Here is a 21,854-nt window from a genome sequence, read left to right on the forward strand (position 1 = left end):
AGAATCCGAGACCAGGGAGAAGAGTCGGTGGAAGAAGATTGGAAGAAATTTAAAGATTATCTACAGAAACATTGTAAAATTAAGGAATGTTAGAAGGATGCTGGAATGAAATTATGTGGTTTTAGCAGTAATGTTATAAAGGAGTATGTAAAAATGGATTGTTAACGGGTGAGAATGTAAAGTTATAATATATTAAGATAAATTATTAAGATAAAAACAAAGATGGAAAGGATTTGCTGAATTAACTAACTGAACTAGAACACAAAAGAGGGAGGTGTGAGGAGGTCAAGGAAATAAGTAAATGAAAGATAAGATATGGAAAAATTGATTTGTTTTTAATTGTTTTTATTTTTTGTATTTTGTATTTTTTCTTTTATTTTTCTTTATTTTTGTAATTTTGTTGAAACTTCAATAAATATTATTTTTTTAAAAAATGTGTGACATTTTAGTGTATTTTTGGACTTTGTGGAAGCCGCCCAGTGTGACTGGGGAAACCCAGCCAGATGGGAGGGGTGCAAATATATTATTATTATTATTATTATTATTATTATTATTATTATTATTATTATTATTATTTCCCCTTCTTGTCCTGCAAAGCCCAGATCTGGATATGTATGTATCTGTTGGTGTTGCTGTAACAATACATTTCCACCTTGAAGCTGATGGTTCTTTTTCTTTCCTGTTGGGCCTGGAACAGGTGGAGTCTGAGGACCAAGTCCTGGCAAATTTCTGCGGGAGGGAAGCCACAGACACAGAGCAGACCCCGGGGCAGCAGGCCATTGTCTCCCCGGGGTCTTTCATGAGCCTCACTTTCCGATCGGACTTCTCCAACGAGGAACGTTTCACAGGATTTGACGCCCATTACACAGCCGTGGGTGAGTAGCCGCTTGGCCACAATGTGGGTTGCCCAGACCGCAGGTACTCCAAAGTACCTGCAGTTGACAACAGCTAAAATACATCAAAAGTGTGTGTGTTTTCATGCCGTATTTTTCGCTCTATAAGACGCACCAGACCACAAGACGCACCTAGCTTTTGGAGGAGGAAAACAAGAAAAAAAATATTCTGCATCTCAGAAGCCAGAACAGCAAGCGAGATCGCTGCGCAGTGAAAGCAGCAATCCCTCCTGCTGTTCTGGCTTCTGGGATAGCTGCGCAGCCTGCATTCACTCCATAAGACGCACACACATTTCTCCTTACTTTTTAGGAGGGAAAAAGTGAGTCTTATAGAGCAAAAAATACGGTACTACACAACTAAAACCCACAACAAAGAAGTCTAAAACCCAGTGGACTATATGCTGGCAAAAAGGGTGGTGCTAAAGAAACTCTAATTGAAAGGTTTGTTTGTCCCCAGTAAATAGTATTTGTTGTACCTGGATGGGTTTTTAAAAAAATGAAATTGCTTTTATTTGTTTCAGTGACTTACACAGTTGCTGAAGCCTCTGGACAGTCTCCAGGGGCAGTCACCAATACAGTATGTTGCAGTAGCCAAGCCTTGACGTTGCAGAAGCCACGTTGTAAAGGATAGCAGCCAGGTCAAAATGGGAGGGAAACTGAGTGTTTGCTTTAGTAAATGTGTAGCAAACAAGACTCACATAGCATTCCAATAATTCAACAAAAGAGAAAAAAGAATTTGCATGGTCAGGTATAAGATAAAGAGGTTTAAGACAATGAGTGTGTTTTGGGGGGCGGTTATTGGTTTGTCTTTTTCGTTCTTGTGTTCATCATGTATTTTGTGTTTCTATGTTGGGATTTTTGTGTGTGTGAACCACCCTGAGGTCTGTGGATGGAGGCTGGCATACAAATTTAAGAAATAAAATGATGATATAAAGGAAAATGGGAAGATAAACTTGTACCAAAGAGGACTATTCCAAGTATTATGGCATCTTTCCAAGATAAGCAATAAGCAGCTGATCCAAAAAATCATACAATAAAAAACGGCGCCATATGAAATAATATTTGGATGGAATTTGCCATCTGTGCAACCATGTCGTTAAACTAGCTACAATAAACCACAGGCAGATGCAAAGTCCAGCAGGTCCACTTCCTCTCTGAGAGCCCAGAGTTGGTGGGCCAATTTCTTTGGTTTGGCTACAAATAAGGCTTTTAAAAACCAGTTTGTTGTAGAGTACACAGAAGCATCCTTCTATAATAATAGTAATAATAAATTTTATTTATACCCTTACACCAGTAAAATTACAATAAAAACATAATGGGGGGCGGGGGAACCAATTTAAAATACAGGTTAAAGTGCAATTTAAAATGCAGCCTCATTTTAAAAGTAGCCCATAGAGCAAAACCATAAGGGGAGGGAAACAGAAGGGTCAGACTGAGTCCAAACCAAAGGCCAGGCGGAACAGCTCTGTCTTGCAGGCCCTGCAGAAAGATGTCAAGTCCCGCAGGGCCCTAGTCTCTTGTGACAGAGTGTTCCACCAAGTCGGGGCCAGTACTGAAAAGGCCCTGGCCCTAGTTGAGACCAGTCTAACCACCTTGCAACTTGGGACCTCCAAAGTGTTGTCATTTGTGGACCTTAAGGTCCTTCGGGGGCATCCCAGGAGAGGCGGTCCCGTAGTTTTGTGGGTCCTAGGCCGCATAGGGCTTTAAAGGTCAAAACCGGCACCTAGCCTTCTAGCCTTGAGATGCGACAGAATGGGAAGCTGTTAGCAAATGAGGCATTCGTATCTTGGCCAACTGAAGTAACCTCCCACAAACTTGGAAAGTAAGCACAACCTGGGGTCCATATAGATCTTTTGCCTGTTGACGGTGCCGAGTTCGAAAACCGCGGAATCCTAAAGGGTTTGCTTTACGAGTCTGCTGCTCCCTCCTGTTCTATAACAGATATCGATGAGTGTCTGGAGAAGAGCGACGAAGAGCTGGCCTGTGACCACCACTGCCACAACTATATTGGCGGGTACTACTGCTCCTGCCGGTTTGGCTATATCCTCCACTCTGACAACAGGACTTGCAAAGGTATTGCCTGTATCACAGTGCTGGGAGGGAACTGGGCTGGTTGCTCTGAAACTCAAGCGCGGGAGTGGGGAATAGGTGCTTTAAAAAGGTAAAGGTACCCCTGACCGTTAGGTCCAGTCATGACCGACTCTGGGGTTGTGGCGCTCATCTCACTTTACTGGCCAAGGGAGCTGGCGTAGAGCTTCCGGGTCATGTGGCCAGCATGACTAAGCCGCTTCTGGCGAACCAGAGCAGCGCACGGAAACACCATTTACCTTCTTGCTGGAGCGGTACCTATTTATCTACTTGTACTTTTATGTGCTTTTGAACTGCTAGGTTGGCAGGTGCAGGGACCGAGCAATGGGAGCTCACCCCGTCTTGGGGATTCGAACCGCTGACCTTCTGATCAGCAAGTCCTAGGCTCTGTGGTTTAGACCACAGCGCCACCCGTGTCCCTTAATAGGTGCTTTAGTTCCAAGCTTAGCACTTAGTGCATGGATTCAAAATAATAGATTATATTAATTGGGGTGACTGTCAGGTTGGTGCCAGGCTCTCCCCCCCCCCTTGGGAGTAGAGAAGTACAAAGCAAAATAAGTCTCTTACCAGTTAGAAATTTTAATGATCACAGAGAGAGAACAAAGCATTCATTCCTAGGACAAAGATGCTCCCAATTAAGGATTTCACCCCCACCCCCATCACTTCCGTGTCTTACAACCTGAACTCGCAACCGCTTTGCTTTCTGTTCTGCCACCTGATCTGCTTGCCTTGACCTTGGGCTGAGCGGATGGACACTTTCCAGCAAAAGAGAGTCTGTTAACTCTCTCTCTCTCTCCTTTCCAGTTCTTCTTCTCCTAGCTGTTCCCCACTCAGTTCTTCCCAACTTCTGCCTTCTGAACTATGCCCCTCTGCAAACCACTCTTCCAAATCTATACTGTCCCACTGCTCCTGGGAAGATTCAGGATCCTGATCAGGAGCAGAGGGAGGTGGGGTTCCCACCATTCGTCCTCAGTGCAGCCCTCCTCAGCACGGTCCCTGACAGTTGGGGTGGTTTGCCCAAAATGGCCTTACAGGCCAAATGCAGAGGCTTGGCAGTTGCAGTTAGAACCATGGGCTTGCGGCTACCAATGCAGGTTCACCCACATCCGAATCCTCTGTCACTGAAGCTGCTGCCTCACCACAGATTTCTACCCCAACTTGTGTTGTTTCTCCACCACTTTTGCTACCAGGACCTTGTGTCACGAGGTTGAACCAGGATCTCTCCTGCATGCACTTAGCCCCTGAGCTATTACTGCTCGTCCCCTAGAAACATGGGAAGAAGTGGCCTTCTGTGGAGTCAGACCATTGGCCACGGCAATACTGACCCCAGCAGACACAACGTAGCCAAGGTGTTGTGTGTGTTGGGGTGCAGCCAAGGGATCGGGGCAATTGGCAGGCCCCCAGCAGGCCCCAGCCCACCGGCCGGTGTGCCAGCCGATCTCCGGTCCTTGGATCAGCATGAAACTGGGACCTGAGTTTCAGAAGCCTTCAGAAGCTGGGCACACACACTCAGCACAGTAAATAACACTGCACAACAGAAGTGGCAGGGAGAGGCTGTGTTGAGTATACCGTATTTTTCGCCCTATAGGATGCACTTTTCCCCCTCCAAAAATGAAGGGGAAATCTGGGTGCGTCCTATGGGGCGAATGCAGGCTTTTGCTGAAGCTTGGAAAGTGAGAGGGGTCGGTGCCCACCGACCTCTCTCGCTCTCCAGGCTTCAGGAAGACATCCGCAGCCTAGGCAGCCCTGCGGGAGTTCCCGCAGGGCTGTCTAGGCTGCGGATAGTAGCCTGCTTCCCGGAGCGCCGGGCACCCTGAAAGCAGAGCGCCCGGCGCTTCCGGAACACATCCGCAGCCTAGGAACTCCCACAGGGCTCCCCACGCTGCGGATAGCAGCCTGCCGCCCAGCGGGCGGGGTGCCCTGAAGCAGAGCGCCCCGCGCGCCGGACACACATCTGCAGCGTGGGGAGCCCTGCAGGAGTTCCCCGCAGGGCTCCCCATGCTGCGGATAGCAGCCTGCCGCCCGGCGCGCAGGACACCCTGAAGGGTGCGGCCAGCCCCACAAGTTTGGGGGACAGCAGGGAGGCGCAGCGCCGCCATCCCGCTGTTCCTTGACCTAGTTCGTTTTCCCCGATCTGCTTTTGGGGGGGAAATAATGGGGGGGGATTTCCTTTATTTCCCCCCAAAAAAACTAGGTGCGTCCTATGGGACGAAAAATACGGTATTTACAAGCAGTTTATTCAGCATACATCAGGACAAAAGGAAAAACATGTCTTCTCCCCCTTCATGTCCAAGCAAGCAGCATAAGCAAAAGCTATACACAAACGGAAGTTCCCAGCAAACTGTGCCGGAGTGTAAACAGACATGTGACCTACAACAGTCTCATGCCTGTCCCTTAAGGTGGAACGGAATATTCTAACCGTGTGTTCACCCTTGTCTCCCTTACAGTGGAGTGCAGCGACAACCTCTTCACTCAGAGGAATGGGGTGATCAACAGCCCAGACTTCCCCAATTCCTACCCCAAGAGCTCCGATTGCTTGTACCGCATTGAGCTGGAAGAGGGTTTCTTCATTACGCTGGAGTTCAACGACAACTTTGACATTGAAGACCACCCGGAGGTCACCTGCCCGTATGACTACATCAAGGTGAGCACAGCAGCAAGCTGATCTGGCTCTAGTTCCACGGCGACTGGAAAATACCAGGAGGCCAGGGAGAAATCACACACACACACACACTTGTGTTTTAAGTACAGTACGGTTGCATTTGACTTGCCTGATTTCAACCAGACAAAAATGATGGTCTCGCCTTTTCTCTGCTCCTCCTTTGTTTTTCCTGACAGATCAAAGCCGGGCGCCAGGAGTTTGGGCCTTTTTGTGGAGAGAAATCGCCAGGACGCATTGAAACGAAGAGCAACAGCATTCAGATATTGTTCCACAGTGACAACTCTGGAGAGAATGGAGGGTGGAAGCTGTCCTACACGGCAATAGGTAATCTCCCCAGAGGCGACCTTTCTTAGCCCCCACCTGTTCTATACATTTAGACCAGCAGCATCCCACTCCCAGAGGATCATGGGTACTGTAGTCTGTTCAGGGTGCTGAGAGGCTCTTAGTCCCAGCACAGACCAGACTCTACTAGAGGAGAGAGGGCTCGTGTGCTCAGATCCTGATATGTATATATATAATTTTCAATGCAAAATTACAACAAAAATTACAAACATTGAATCCAAAATAAAACAGTACAAACAAGCAAAACAAAACAAAACACAAAAGAAAAAAGAACACAAAAAACAAAACAAAAACACACATCTACAAATAAAACAATACCATCATTCTAATCTAGTCATTACATACATATACACATATTGACTTCCTTCTTTTGTTATAAGACCTCAAAATTTTTATTCTTTCTAAGTTGTTGTGTCTAATGTAGATTACCTTTATCTTTATACTTTTTACACCATTGGGTGCAGCCAAGAGCGTTTAAAGCAGTGGTTCTCAAACTTTTTTCTCTGAGCCACACTTGCAGAATAAAAATTTGCTTATTGATAAGAAATACCGTATTTTTTGCACCATAACACTCACTTTTTTCCTCCTAGAAAGTAAGGGGAAATGTCTGTGCATGTAATAGAGGAAATGCCTACGGGTGGCATGCCTACGGATTTTCCTCCTCTAAAAACTATGTGCGTGTTATGGTCGGGTGCGTGTTATAGAGCGAAAAATACGGTACATTGGAAAATAACATTGGAACCAGGCAGAGGCCCTTCTCGGTGGTGGCGCCCGCCTTGTGGAACACCCACCTGTCAGATGTCAAGGAAATAAACAACTATCTGACGTTTAGAAGACATCTGAAGGCAGCCCTGTTTAGGGACGTTTCAAATGTTTGAAGTTTTATTCTGTTTTTAATGTTCTCTTGAAAGCCACCCAGAGTGGCTGGGGAAACCCTGCCAGATGGGTGGGGTATAAATAATAAATTATTATTATTATAAAACAAAAAGGGAAAGCTCCTAGCAGTGCTTGATTTATACCACAGAACACAACTGCCTTATGATATGATCATGGGACATCCCAAAAGTATAAAGCAATGCAGTTACTTGAATGATTCCCAAAATATAATTATAAACTATACCTTAGGTATGTATACAAACCCAGTGAGAAGTGTGAGCTTGCTTTTGCAGGGTATCTCATTTATAACAGATCTAATTCGAGACAAACAAACTCTCATCAACACAAAGAAGCCTTTCTCTTTTCAGATCTTTCATATTTCTTTTTTTATCCTTCAATCTTCCAACCACACTTGCCATTCTCTCTTTTTTCCAAAAAAAATTAAAATATTTTATAACACAAATAAACAACACAAACAGAAAAACAAACAATACAAATAGATTCTTGTATTATCCTTATTTTTTCTAAACATTGTTAGGTGGGCTTCCCCAAGTCCCCCCTATCTGATTTTCATTTTACCTCATCTTTAGCAGTTTACATATATCATAATTTCTAACCATTTTTTTTATCACACTTACTTTAACCATAAAAATCTTCACATTTTATCACTTACAAATAATACTATTTTAAAATACGCTATTTTCTACTTCTAATCCTACAGCCTAAATCCGCTTCCAAAGCTATTCTAAGATTTAAATATTAACATATTTTTTCAAATATTCCTTAAACTTCTTCCAATCTTCTTCCACCGTCTCTTCTCTCTGGTCTTGGAATCTCCCAGTCAGTTCGGCAAGTTCCATATACAGTGGTACCTCGGGATGCGAACGGGATCTGTTCCGGAGCCCCGCTCGCATCCCAAACGGAACATAAGACGCAATGGCGCATCTGCGCATGTGCGGGTCGCGTTTCGCCACTTCAGCACATGCGCGTGACGTCATTTTGCGCGTCTGCACATGCGCAAGCGGCAAAACCCGGAAGTAACACGCTCCGTCACTTCCTGGTCACTGTGGAGTGCAACCCGAACATGCTCAACGTGAAGCACATTCAACTCGAGGTATGACTGTAGTCCATCATCTTCATCTGCCATTCTTCGATAGTTGGTAAATCTTGTTTCTTCCAATTCTTCACTAGCAATATTCTCACAGCTGTTGTGGCATACAGAAAAAAAAGTAACATCCTTTTCACACTTTCAATTCTCTCCTGCCACTGCACACCCTTTGACAACCATAGGTTTAAAGCAATATGATACTACTTTCAATCTATGGCCCAGGTGGGACCTTAATCTTGCATGCAAGTAATAATAATAATAATAATAATAATAATAATAATAATAATAATAATAATTTATTTATACCCCACCCATCTGGCTGGGTTTCCCCAGCCACTCTTTCAATATATATTCTAGCACTTTATCTCCAAATAAATACTGCATGGGAGGCCCAACTTTGCAAATGAAAATGCATTTATTTATTTTATTTTATTTTATTGAAGCTCATTAAACTGCATGCCCACTAAAATCAAGATGTTGGTTGTTCATCAGCCTCATCCTTTCTGTTGCATTTGCCCACTCAAATCTGCATCAAATTATGGTCTGGCTGAGCATCAGTTGCCTGAATCAAACACAGAGGAATAATTCCCGACCACTCACCACCAGCGCAGATTGTAAAATGTCAGGACCACCAAGGAAAGTGTAAATTTTACACAACATGCAATTATTTGCAGAAAGAACCCAATAATATAATAGCTACTGGGCACAGCTATACAAAAATTTTTTTTAAAAAAAATGCAGCTTGACAGCTTAACTCAAACATGCAATTCAATTGCCTAACAATTTGGAAAAATGGCTTCTAAATGGAATAATAAAATGCATAATGTGCGTTGAAAGAAGGAGATAAATGGATAAATTCCCTGTTATGAATAAACAACACTGCTATTTTTAAATATATGCATACACCGCAGGTTATAATTGTGTCTCAAATTCATTAAATTAATTGCTTTCTGTGAAAAATGTTGTGTGGAATGTGCAGGGGATCCTGATCTTTTATAACCTATGTCTGAGACATCAATTTCTTGGTGAGATGCCAAGCCAGGCATTTCACTCCAAGAGAAGCACAAGTTTGCCACCTGAGGCCCCATATTGATTCTCAAATGGCACCACAACAAGGTCTCCAGCATTCCACCTTTCTGCAACATTGTTGTTGTTGTTGTTTAGTCATTTAGTCGTGTCCGACTCTCCATGACCCCCTGGACCAGAGCACGCCAGGCCCTCCTGTCTTCCACTGCCTCCCGCAGTTTGGTCAAACTCATGCTGGTAGCTTCGAGAACACTGTCCCACCATCTCCTCCTCTGTCGTCCCCTTCTCCTTGGGCCCTCCATCTTTCCCAACATCAGGGTCTTTTCCAGGGAGTCTTCTCTTCTCATGAGGTGGCCAAAGTACTGGAGCCTCAGCTTTAGGATCTGTCCTTCCAGTGAGCACTCAGGGCTGATTTCCTTCAGAATGGAGAGGTTGGATCTTCTTGCAGTCCAGGGGACTCTCAAGAGTCTCCTCCAGCACCATGGTGTTATATTCCGTTATATTTCCAGAAGTGGCTTCCGTGTCGTGTGAAAGCTCAAATAAAATGTGGAGAGTAACAAGGAAATGTCAGGGAAAGCATGTTCTCCTTAAGAGAGAACACGTGTGGCGGTGGGGTCTAGCTTCCCACCCCACTGTTCCCGGGCAGATCTGTTTGGATGGTCGCAGGCTGTGATTGGGTAATTGAATTTCTAGGGAGATTTTGATGTTGCCAATTTATGCGTTGGGCCCAAAGGTTTTAAATAATGGACACACAACTTTGGGCGTCCTCTTTTGCTGCGTGCACCGGATCACCCGCCCACCCTCCCTGAACTGGGGATTTTGCCCTTGACCTTGCTATGCCTGTCATGGGGTCGCCTGCATTTGGGACAGGGGCCTGGTAGGAATTTTGTCCATTTGGCTGATTGGCTGAAGCCATTTGGTTTTTGCCTGCTGTGTAGCAAATCGTCACAACTTGTAAGGTTTGCGGTAAAGGTAAAGGGACCCCTCACCATTAGGTCCAGTCGTGGATGACTCTAGGGTTGCGGCGCTCATCTCGCTTTATTGGCCGAGGGAGCCAGCGTACAGCTTCCAGGTCATGTGGCCAGCAGGACTAAGCCACTTCTGGCGAACCAGAGCAGCACATGGAAAAGCCGTTTACCTTCCCTCCGGAGTTGTACCTATTTATCTACTTGCACTGGTGTGCTTTCGAACTGCTAGGTTGGCAGGAGCAGGGACCGAGCAACGAGAGCTCACCCCGTCACGGGGATTTGAACCGCCGACCTTCTGATCAGCAAGCCCGAGGCTCTGTGGTTTAACCCACAGCGCCGCCCACGTCTCTCTGGTTTACGGTTAGGCATTGGTTAAAAAATTGGTTGGTGGAGGGGTAAGTGCCTACGCCTCCATTGCTGGTGTTGCAAGGGAATTCTGTTAAAGTAATCCAGGGACTTGCCATGCTATTGTCCAAATCCCTGGCATGGGGCTTGGGCCATGCAAGCCCCCGGGAGCATGCGAGGAGAGGTGCGGGTCTGGTGCCCAGTTTCATTTCTCCCCAATATTGTTTCCCTGACTGGCTTCCATTGGAATCCAGAAGTCAGTTCTGTCCCTGGGGCAAGGACAGATAGTCGTAACAAATGCCTAAGCAACCACTCACATTTATGTATTTAAATAAAGTTGTGGCCAAAATTATGCCAAAAACCTTAAACAAAAATTCTGTGTGATGTGTGCATCAACACCCAAATGGAATAAACTGCTGTGTGAATGCAGGCCATGAAATTCTTTGAGAAGACCTTGCTGCTGTAGCGTTTTTGAAGTTGGTGTGGATTTGATTGAGTTGGTTAGAGCAGGGTGCTGATAATAACACCAAGGTTTCCAGTTTGATCCCTGTATGGACCAGCAGCATAGTTTTGCAAGGGGTCAGACTAGATGATCCTCGCCCCACAATTCCACAAAATCAGATAAGCTCCTCTGGGGCATTTCTGAAAGGTAGAAATGCATGTTATACATAGAGCGAATGAGCACCGCATCTGTCTTTCCAAAGCATGACAACTTGAGTTCAGCTGCAACAGTGTCTGTCTTAAGTTGTTGTTGTTTAGTCATTTAGTCGTGTTCAACTCTTCGTGACCCCCTGGACCAGAGCACGCCAGGCACTCCTGTCTTCCACTGCCTCCCGCAGTTTGGTCAAACTCATGCTGGTAGCTTCCAGAACACTCTCCCACCATCTCGTCCTCTGTTGTCCCCTTCTTCTTGTGCCCTCCATCCTTCCCAACATCAGGGTCTTTTCCAGGGAGTCTTCTCTTCTCATGAGGTGACCAATATATTGGAGCCTCAGCTTCACGATCTGTCCTTCCAGTGAGCACTCAGGGCTGATTTCCTTAAGAATGGATGCGTTCAATCTTCTTGCAGTCCATGGGACTCTCAAGAGTCTCCTCCAGCACCATAATTCAAAAGCATCAATTCTTCGGCGATCAGCTTTCTTTATGGTCCAGCTCTCACTTCCATACATCACTACTGGGAAAACCATGGCTTTAACTATACGGACCTATGATGTCTCTGCTTTTTAAGTTGCTGTCTAGGTTTGTCATCGCCTTTCTCCCAAGGAGCAGGCATCTTTTAATTTCGTGTCTGCTGTCACCATCTGCAGTGATCATGGAACCCAAGAAAGTAAAATCTCTCACTGCCTCCATTTCTTCCCCTTCTATTTGCCAGGAGGTGATGGGACCAGTGGCCACGATCTTAGGTTTTTTGATGTTGAGCTTCAGACCATATTTTGCGCTCTCCTCTTTCACCCTCCATAAAAGGTTCCTTAATTCCTCCTCACTTTCTGCCATCAAGGTTGTGTCATCTTGAGTACCTTTACTCAAAAGGAAGCCCCTCTGTGTTCAGCCGGGCTTTCTCCCAGTGGCTTAGAAGCACCACACTTCTGTTCTGGTTCCTGCCCATTGATCCTTTGGCAAATGGTCGCTGCTGCACCTCTCAGCTTTTCCATGCCGAGAAATCAAGAAGCAATTATTCCATTTCCTCCTTGAGCTGAGTCACAGAGAGTGGTTTGGATGCACCAGTGAAAAGGGCACAGAACTCTAGGTTTTCGGTCCAAGAGGACAGGAGTCGTTCTTTTCCTCTCCAGAAACATTTGCACACTTTCACAGAATCACAGAATTGCAGGGTTCGTTGTCCAACTCCCTCCAGTGCAGCAACCGCAGTTGCTCCCTCTACAGTGCTTAACATTGCAGCTGCATCTTCTGGAGCAGCTTAACATTGCAGCTGCATCTTCTAGAGCCGCTTAACATTGCAGCTGAATCTTCTAGAGCCGCTTAACATTGCAGCTGCATCTTCTGGAGCCGCTTAACATTACAGCTGAATCTTCTAGAGCAGCTTAACATTGCAGCTGAATCTTCTGGAGCAGCTTAACATTGCAGCTGCATCTTCTGGAGCAGCTTAACATTGCAGCTGCATCTTCTGGAGCAGCTTAACATTGCAGCTGAATCTTCTGGAGCAGCTTAACATTGCAGCTGCATCTTCTAGAGCCGCTTAACATTGCAGCTGAATCTTCTGGAGCCGCTTAACATTACAGCTGAATCTTCTAGAGTGCTTAACATTGCAGCTGAATCTTCTGGAGCAGCTTAACATTGCAGCTGCATCTTCTGGAGCAGCTTAACATTGCAGCTGAATCTTCTGGAGCAGCTTAACATTGCAGCTGAATCTTCTGGAGCAGACTGCAGCAACATGATGCCCTTTAAGCCCATAAGAAGCGTGCTGCCGGATCAGGCCAATGACCCATCTTGGCCAGCAGCCTGTTCTCACAGGGGCCAACCAGATACTGGGATTCAGAAACATGGCTGCCTCTGTCCGTGCATTCATTGTGGCTAGTAGCTCTCCTCCATGAATTTGCCTAACCCGCTCTCTGTTTTTAAACTAAATTTATTTATTTGGTTTTTCAAATTTAAGTTTTACAATCACATATCCAACATACAGTGGATGCTCGGGTTGTGAACGTGATTGGCTGCACGTTCGCAACCCGCAGCATTCGCAACCCGCAGCTGCGCGTCTGCGCACGCCTGGGTTGTGATTCACTCAGTATCTGCCAGAAATTCTACTTTTTCCACATAAATTTTGATGTATTCCTTCAAGATAGCCCACTCCTTATTCACTTTTTGTACCATATCTCCTCCTATCCTCCCTGTTAGTTCGGCAATATGGAAGTATTCCATCATTTTAGATAGATGATAGATATAGATAGATGATAGATGATAGATAGATAGATAGATAGATAGATAGATAGATAGATAGATAGATGATAGATAGATAGATAGATAGATAGATAGATAGATGATAGATAGATAGATAAATAGATAGATATAGATAGATAGAGATAGATAGATGATAGATAGATAGATAGATAGATAGATAGATAGATAGATAGATGATAGATAGATAGATGATTGATAGATATAGATAGATAGATGATGATGATAGATAGATAGATGATAGATAGATAGATAGATAGATAGATAGATAGATAGATAGATAGATAGATAGATGATAGATAGATAGATAGATAGATAGATGATAGATAGATAGATAGATAGATAGATAGATAGATAGATAGATAGATAGATGATAGATGATAGATAGATGATAGATAGATGATAGATAGATTTTATTCGCATTAGCCAATGGAAATAGCAACATATAATAAGCTATATATACAATTAAAAAGACAACAATGGGTAAACATTTTACATAACCAGCCTGTTTTAGTCGGGACGCTGCTGCTTTCCCCATTTTTGGCAATCAATAACCTTGCCGCCGTAGTTGCGTAGTTTATTTCATTTTCAAAATGTTACGGATGCTGTTATGTCGATCCTCACCTGGGGGGTCCTCCCTTTCCTTTCTCTCTGCCTGCATCCGCCCCACAGGGGACCCTTGTCCACTTGTGGAGCCTCCACCCCATGGCAAGATCGAGCCCTCCCAGGCCACGTACACCTTCAAGGACCAGGTGGTCGTCAGCTGCAACACCGGATACAACGTCCTAAAGGTACAATGGGGGGGGAGGTCTGTGGCGGCACTTAGAGCATCTCCCACCACTGTCCCAAGTTCCCTTCCACATCCTAGAATTACAGAAGGCATTCTGGCTTCTGATTGGATCACGGAATGTCCTGTTTCCCCCTTCCAGCGCCGCTGAGCTCAGGGGGGAGGATGAGTTTGCAGTGGTACCACGATGATGATTGATTATTCATTTATTTATTTATTTCCCACCCATCTGGCTGGGTTTCCCCAGCCACTCTGGGCGGCTCCCAACAGAATATTAAAAACACGATAAAACTTCAAGCATTAAAAACTTCCCTAAACAGGGCTGCCTTCCGATGTCTTCTAAATGTCAGACAGTTGTTTATTTCCTTGAAATCTGGTGGCAGGGCGTTCCACAGAGTGGGCGCCACCACCGAGAAGGCCCTCTGTTCCCTGTATTTTTACCTCTCACAATGAGGGAACTGCCAGAAGACCCTCGGCACTGGACCTCAGTGTCCGGGCAGAACGATGGGGGTGGAGACGCTCCTTCAGTTATACAGGACTGAGGCTCTTTAGGGCTTTAAAGGTCAACACCAACACTTTGAATTGTGCTCGGAAACGTACTGGGAGCCAATGTAGGTCTTTCAGGGTCGATGTTTCCATGCTCTCTCACGGCACCAAAAAACTCGTGCAAGAGAGCAGCACCCAAAGACACACATCCCAGTTTACTCCAGTGGAATGTTGGAGAGTATGCTGCTGGGAGCCCAGCTGAGGGCTCCATCACATTTGCCTCGTTGGTCCCAAAATTAACCAGCTGGAAAGGGGCATTGCCCAGTGATAGAGCATCTGCTTTTCATGGAGAATGTCTCAGGTTTGATTCCTGGTATCATCAGTTGGGCTGGAAAGACCCACCCTGAAACCCTGGAGGACTGCTGCCAGCCAGTGCAGACAGTATCAGTTAGCTGGACCAATGGTCTCACTCAGCATACGGAAACTTCCATTGTTCCACTTCCAATGCTACAAAAAGGTAAAGGGACCCCTGACCATTAGGTGCAGTCGTGGCCGACTCTGGGGTTGCGGCGCTCATCTCGCTTTACTGGCCGAGGGAGCCGGCGTACAGCTTCCGGGTCATGTGGCCAGCATGACTAAGCCGCTTCTGGTGAACGAGACCAGCGCATGGAAACACTGTTTACCTTCCCACCGGAGTGGTACCTATTTATCTACTTGCACTTTGACGTGCTTTCGAACTGCTAGGTTGGCAGGAGCAGGGACCGAGCAACGGGAGCTCACCCCGTCGCGGGGATTCAAACCACCAAGTTCAAACTCGGCAAGTCCTAGGCTCTGTGGTTTAACCCACAGCGCCACCCACGTCCCTACTTCAATGCTATACCTCCTTGCTTAAAATATCTTGTTTTGCATTTTTGGTCATTAGCCTCTTTGGACTATGAACTGGAGGAAAGGCAGGGTTTTTTTAACACAAAAACCTAGAGGGGTCGTCTAGAGGACCTGTTTATTGACCAACCACCCTGATTAGTTTGCACAACGCCTACATGGAGTTCAGATTACATTCAGCCTTTATTGAGCATTTGTTTACAGGGCAGTTATACAACAATTGGAAGCAGCTTTTTAATTACAGCTTCTAATTTTGTCTCATATATTTTAATTATTGCTTTTGACTAGTTTGTTTTTATTAGTATCTATTTCGAATCGCAGCGGGGAAATAACTGACAAGGAGCATTCGCCCTGAATTCATCCTGATTTTTTAACAGAGTGTTTAGATTTCACAGAATCATAGAATTCTGTGGGACCCCCAAGGGACATCTAGTCCAACCCCCTGCAACGCAAGAATCTCAGCTCAAGCATCCATGACAGATGGCCATCCAACCTCTGCTTAAAAACCTCCAAGGAAGGAGAGTCCGCAACCTCCCTAGAGAGTCCGTTCCACTGTCAAACAGCTCTTATTGTCGGAAAGCTCTTCCTGATATTTAGTTGGAATCTCCTATCTTGTGACCTGAAGCCATGGATTCGAATCCTATCTTCCGGAGCAGGAGAAAAAGATCTTGTTCCGTCTTCCATGGGACAGCCCTTTGGAGATTTGAAGATCGCTTTCCTATCTCCTTTCAGTCCCCTCTTTTCCAAGCTAAACACCCCCAGATTCTTCAGGCTTAGTTTCTTGAGGGTGCTCCCTCCAGAGCATAGCTGTCAACTTACATATTTGAAAATAAGGGACCAGCAGCCTCGAAAATAAGGGATTTTAGTCAACCAGCACGAAGCCTCAAGCGGTGGTTCCCACAGTGCAGCAACCCGGCAAAGGGGATGCAGCAAGGAAAACCACCGTCACCTCTCCGCTGGGAAGCGCTGAGGAAAGGCGAGCCCCCAGGCAACACGGCCGATTTAATCGGCACAAGGCATGCAAGCTCCACCCCCCAATCGTTCTCTGACTCCTTATTGGGTGAGTAACGCAGCCAAGCAACACAGTTGGAGCCTCCTTCCTCCCTGGCTGGCAGGGAGGGAGGGAGAGGAGCTGCTTCCTTGAAACCCAGGAGATTTAAGAGACATCATCAATAAGGGACAGCAGCAGGACACAGCACTGGGATAAGGGACTTTCCCACCAAATAAGGGACGGTTGACAGCTATGATTCTTTTGTCTGTGTGTTCAGGTGTCATGCACGACATAGCAATGTTAAAACACAATTACAGTGGTACCTCTGGTTGCGAATGGGTTCTGTTCCGGAGGCCCGTTCGCAACATGAAAGGAACGCAACCCGCAGTGGGTTGCGATTCACTGCTTCTGCGCATGAACGTGACATAATTTTTGCACGTCTGTGCATGCACGAGCTGCGAAACCCAGAAGAAACCCTTTCTGGTTACCAAATAAGGGACGGTTGACAGCTATAATAATAATAATAATAATAATAATAATAATAATAATAATAATAATAATAATAATAATTTATTTATATCCCGCCCTCCCCAGCCGAAGCTGGGCTCAGGGCGGCTAAGAACAATCAAAATAGTCTAACATTCTAAAAACATTCATTATAAATTTAATTAAAATCAAATTAAGATCAAATTAATGGCAACCATCAAGCAAAATTCTGTGCAGATTGCCAGAGGAGGGGGTCAGGCTGCGCGCTGACCAAAGGCCTGGTGGAACAGCTCTGTCTTGCAGGCCCTGCGGAAAGATGTCAGGTCCCGCAGGGCCCTAGTCTCTTGTGACAGAGCGTTCCACCAGATTGGAGCCGCAGCCGAGAAAGAACAGGCTCTAGTTGAGGCCAGCCTAACCTCTCTGTGGCCTGGGATCTTTAGAATGTTTTTATTTGCAGACCGTAAATTTCTCTGTGGGACATACCAGGAGAGGTGGTCCCGTATGCTCCAAAGGTGTGATCAGGAAGCCTTCATAGCAGTTGCATTTTACCCCTCCCTCTTCCACAACGCTCCCTCGTTGCTTCTTTGCAGGATGGCGTGGAGAGCGAGACGTTCCAGATCGAGTGCATGAAGGATGGCTTGTGGAGCAACAAGGTCCCTATCTGCAAAAGTAAGCCCCTCTTCCCATCCTTTCCTAAGCGCTGGTGTAAAGGGACACTCCTCGGATGAGATCAAAACATCCATCAACATTCTTCGTGTCTGGATTTGCTTGTCTAAACAAAATATGGTTTTAGCCAGCGCCAAAAAGAGCTCAGGGAAGGCGCCTGCTGGGTGTTCCAGAGTTTCAGAGTTTAGGGGCTGCCACACTAAGCGATCAATTTCATACAAATGCAGAGCAGGTTTTACGTATGTGGCACCCATAACAGATTGAATTGGGCAAGAGGCAGTATGGACTCCATATTCAGGAGCCTCTTCCCTCCAGCTGATCCTCAGTGAGGTGCTCACTCCAAATAATAATAATAATAATAATAATAATAATAATAATAATAATAATTTATTTATACCCCGCCCATCTGGCTGGGCTTCCCCAGCCACTCTGGGCAGCTTCCAAAAATATTAAAATACTGTAATACATCAAACATTAAAAGCTTCCCTAAACAGGGCTGCCTTCAGATGTCTTCTAAAAGTCTGTTAGTTGTTGTTCTCTTTGACATCTGGTGGGAGGGAGTTCCACAGGGCAGGTGCCACCACCGAAAAGACCCTCTGCCTGGTTCCCTGTAACTTGGCTTCTCGCAGTGAGGGAACCGCCAGAAGGCCCTCGGAGCTGGACCTCAGTGTCCGGGTAGAACGATGGGGGTGAAGACGCTCCTATACTGGACCGAGGCCATTTAGGGCTTTAAAGGTCAGCGCCAACACTTTGAATTGTGCTCGGAAACGTACTGGGAGCCAATTTAGGTCTTTCAAGACCGGTGTTATGTGGTCTTGCCAGCCGCTCCCAGTCACCAGTCTAGCTGCCGCATTCTTGATTAGTTGTAGTTTCTGGGTCACCTTCAAAGGTAGCCCCACGTAGAGGGCATTGCAGTAGTCCAAGCGGGAGATAACCAGAGCATGCACCACTCTGGCGAGACAGTCCACAGGCAAATAGGGTCTCATCCTGCATACCAGATGGAGCTGATAGATAGCTGCCCTGTACACAGATTTGACCTGTGCCTCCATAGACAGCTGTGAGTCCAAAATGACTCCCAGGCTGCGCACCTGGTCCTTCAGGGGCACAGTTGCCCCATTCAGGACCAGGGAGTCCTCCACACCCACCCGCCCCCTGTCCCCCAAAAACAGTACTTCTGTCTTGTCAGGATTCAACCTCAATCTGTTTGCTGCCATCCATCCTCCAACTGCCTCCAGACACTCACACAGGACCTTCACCGCCTTCACTGGTTCTGATTTGAAAGAGAGATAGAGCTGGGTATCATCCGCATACTGATGAACACCCAGCCCAACGATTAAGGATTCCAGACTAACGAACACCCAAGACCCACCCCCCTCCCCCTGGGTACCGTTTGGCACGACTGATTGTGATCAATAACTTAGTGCCTGCCCTCCTTGCTTGGAGAATTGAGGCTGTGCATCCTTTTATGAATGGCTCCTGGTGTTACTGGCTGCCTCTTGCATGCTCTCCCTCTCGCCGCCTGACTACTAATTCCTGCTTTCTCTTTCTCCGCTTCCTGCCCTTCCTGGCCCCTTCTCTGGACTTTCCTCCCTCCCTTCCTCTTCTGCCTTCGGAACAGTTGCTGGAGCTGAAGCAAGAGACAACAGGACGGAGATCAAAGAGGAGGTGGAGCCCGTGGCAGACTGACCAAGGTGTCTTGCGCACGGCACCATTCAGAGAGCGGGTGGTCCAAAGACCTTGCCTGGGGGCCACTTCTGCCACCACCTCAGTCACCTCTCACAATTTCAGGGGAGGTGACAGCTCCCCTATTTCTGCATTCATTTTGCCTGGGACCCTCTTCCTGCTCGGACACGCTCTTGACTCTGGGATTGGCACGAGAGAAGGCAGAACATAGGCATCAATGCACGGCGTGAAACAAAAATGCTCTCCGTAATTGGGGGGAGTGACTCCAGCGATGGCTTCCACAGGTGTGGAGCATGCATGTGCTGCTTGCCTCTGTTTGGTTCTCTGCTTTGGGACACTCCATGCCTGCATCCACACGAATGAAAAAAAAATATTTTTCAAGGACTGGCTGAGCTAACTGCTTTTCTTGGTGATGGGCTGTCCCCCCCCCCCTTTGCTCAATGCCAACTCATTTCCTGACTTTTACCCCAGCACTGAGATGGAGGGTCCAAGTCTCTCTCTTTTAACATGGTGTTACTTCTGTCGTTCCTGAATTCAACCGGCTGAAAAGCAAGTCTGGGGTGAGGGGCGGACCCATTTAGATGCTTCCAATCCAGCAAGCATCAGTAAACGCATGGGGCGATTAGGATCGTAGCGGCAGGCACCACCTCTGACTTCCATGCGCTGACCATGTGCACCTTCAGATCAACTCATGGAAGCCAAAGGGGGTCCTCCAGAGGTCCTGTTTGTTGAGCAGTCATGTTGATTTGGTTGCACAAAACTTATGCAGAAGTTAGACTATGGCCCCATCTGCCCTATGCGCTTAAAGCGCTGTGATTTGCCCCAGAGAATCCTGGGAAGTGTAATTTGTTAAGGGTGCTGAGATTGGTAGGAGGGCTCTTATTCCCCTCCCAGAGCTGCAATTTCTAGAGCGGTTTAACAATCAATCTGTCTTCCAGGGAAATTTCCCTAGCATGAAAACGCAGTGTTGGGGAAAGTGGAACCTTCCCTGATTTCTGTTTCTTGGGCAACAATTTTATCTGCATATCTGGTTTGCGAGGGGCAAGTTTTAAATTTGGGTGCTCTGGGGGGATTTTTAAAGCATTTTTTTAAAACAAAAAAACCCGCCCTACTTGCCATACATCTGGGTTTTCGCAGACACTTTGCCAGTTCAGCAAAAATCTGCCCGGACAGCCATAGCAAACAGTGTACACAAAACGGCAGATAAAGAGCAGGCCCAATTATTACTCCCCCAGCTTAGAGACCCAAGCAGATGCCTCCCCCTCAAATGATCCAGCTCCTCTAAGTCACATAGAAGCATGAAGGAAAAGGAGTAAAGTGCCAAGATTGATCTCCACTGTCATGAAGCCAGCATCCAAATAAAAAAAGGAGATTAAATTTCAGAGCCCTCTCGCCACAAATCACACTCCAATTCCGGAAGGTCGAACACATCAACATACATTGCAAGGAAGCATAGCTACAATTCCTATATGAGATGCATTGATTAAGGCAAGGTAACTCTGCTCATCTAGAAGTTAGGCATATTAGGTTTGTTTCTTCCTTTAAACTCTACAATTCTGTGATTCTATGCTGTTCAGCAGGCATAGCTCATGTGGTTGGTGCCCTTTAGGTGTTGATGAACTACAACTCCCATCATCCTTGGCAGCTGGTTGGGGTGGCTAGGGCTGATGGTCGTTGAAGTTCAATAGAATCTGGAGGGCATCACATTGACTCTCCCTTATGTATGTATTGAGTCATAGGATACAAGATGGGTGACACCTGGCTTGAGAGCAGTACATGTGAAAAGGATCTAGGAGTCTTGGTTGACCACAAACTTGACATGAGCCAACAGTGTGGCGCGGCAGCTAAAAAAGCCAATGCAATTCTGGGCTGCATCACTAGGAGTATAGCATCTAGATCAAGGGAAGTAATAGTGCCACTGTATTCTGCTCTGGTCAGACCTCACCTGGAGTACTGTGTCCAGTTCTGGGCACCACAGTTCAAGAAGGACACTGACAAACTGGAACGTGTCCAGAGGAGGGCAACCAAAATGGTCAAAGGCCTGGAAACGATGCCTTATGAGGAACGGCTAAGGGAGCTGGGCATGTTTAGCCTGGAGAAGAGGAGGTTAAGGGGTGATATGATAGCCATGTTCAAATATATAAAAGGATGTCACATAGAGGAGGGAGAAAGGTTGTTTTCTGCTGCTCCAGAGAAGCGGACACGGAGCAATGGATCCAAACTACAAGAAAGAAGATTCCACCTAAACATGAGGAAGAACTTCCTGACAGTAAGAGCTGTTTGACAGTGGAATTTGCTGCCAAGGAGTGTGGTGGAGTCTCCTTCTTTGGAGGCCTTTAAGCAGAGGCTTGACAGCCATATGTCAGGAGTGCTCTGATGGTGTTTCCTGCTTGGCAGGGGGTTGGACTCGATGGCCCTTGGGGTCTCTTCCAACTCTATGATTCTATGATTCTATCAAAAGCAATGCGAATGTTCAGTGATGTATTTAACTTGTTGAGCCGATTGTGTGCAACACTCCAGCCTGCTGCATTTGCAGGGGTGCACTTTGAATTGTGGATGGGGGATAAACTCGGTTCAGTTCACATTTAAAGGTGAGACTACCTAATTCACACTTTCTGAAGCAGTGCGAGAGCCGTTGACACAGCCATCCTTCAA

General features: G+C 46.3%; 1 protein-coding gene across 4 annotated transcripts in view; it reads left to right on the top strand.

Annotated features, from left to right (window-relative positions):
- Positions 1–21,854, top strand: part of MASP1 (MBL associated serine protease 1) — a 105,978-nt gene that overhangs the window by 39,570 nt on the left and 44,554 nt on the right. For 3 of the 4 annotated variants that reach the window (XM_081910992.1, XM_081910989.1, XM_081910990.1), the window contains exons 3-8: positions 698–875; positions 2,835–2,966; positions 5,429–5,625; positions 5,820–5,967; positions 13,891–14,009; positions 17,441–17,519. In XM_081910992.1, coding sequence (XP_081767118.1) covers positions 698–875; positions 2,835–2,966; positions 5,429–5,625; positions 5,820–5,967; positions 13,891–14,009; positions 17,441–17,519 — 853 coding nt within the window. Of the gene's footprint in view, positions 1–697; positions 876–2,834; positions 2,967–5,428; positions 5,626–5,819; positions 5,968–13,890; positions 14,010–17,440; positions 17,520–19,134; positions 19,584–21,854 lie in introns of those variants that run through there. The other variant, XM_081910991.1, reaches the window with a different exon arrangement.

Source organism: Podarcis melisellensis (assembly GCF_964234715.1).
Source record: "Podarcis melisellensis genome assembly, chromosome: 5".
NCBI lineage: Eukaryota > Metazoa > Chordata > Lepidosauria > Squamata > Lacertidae > Podarcis > Podarcis melisellensis.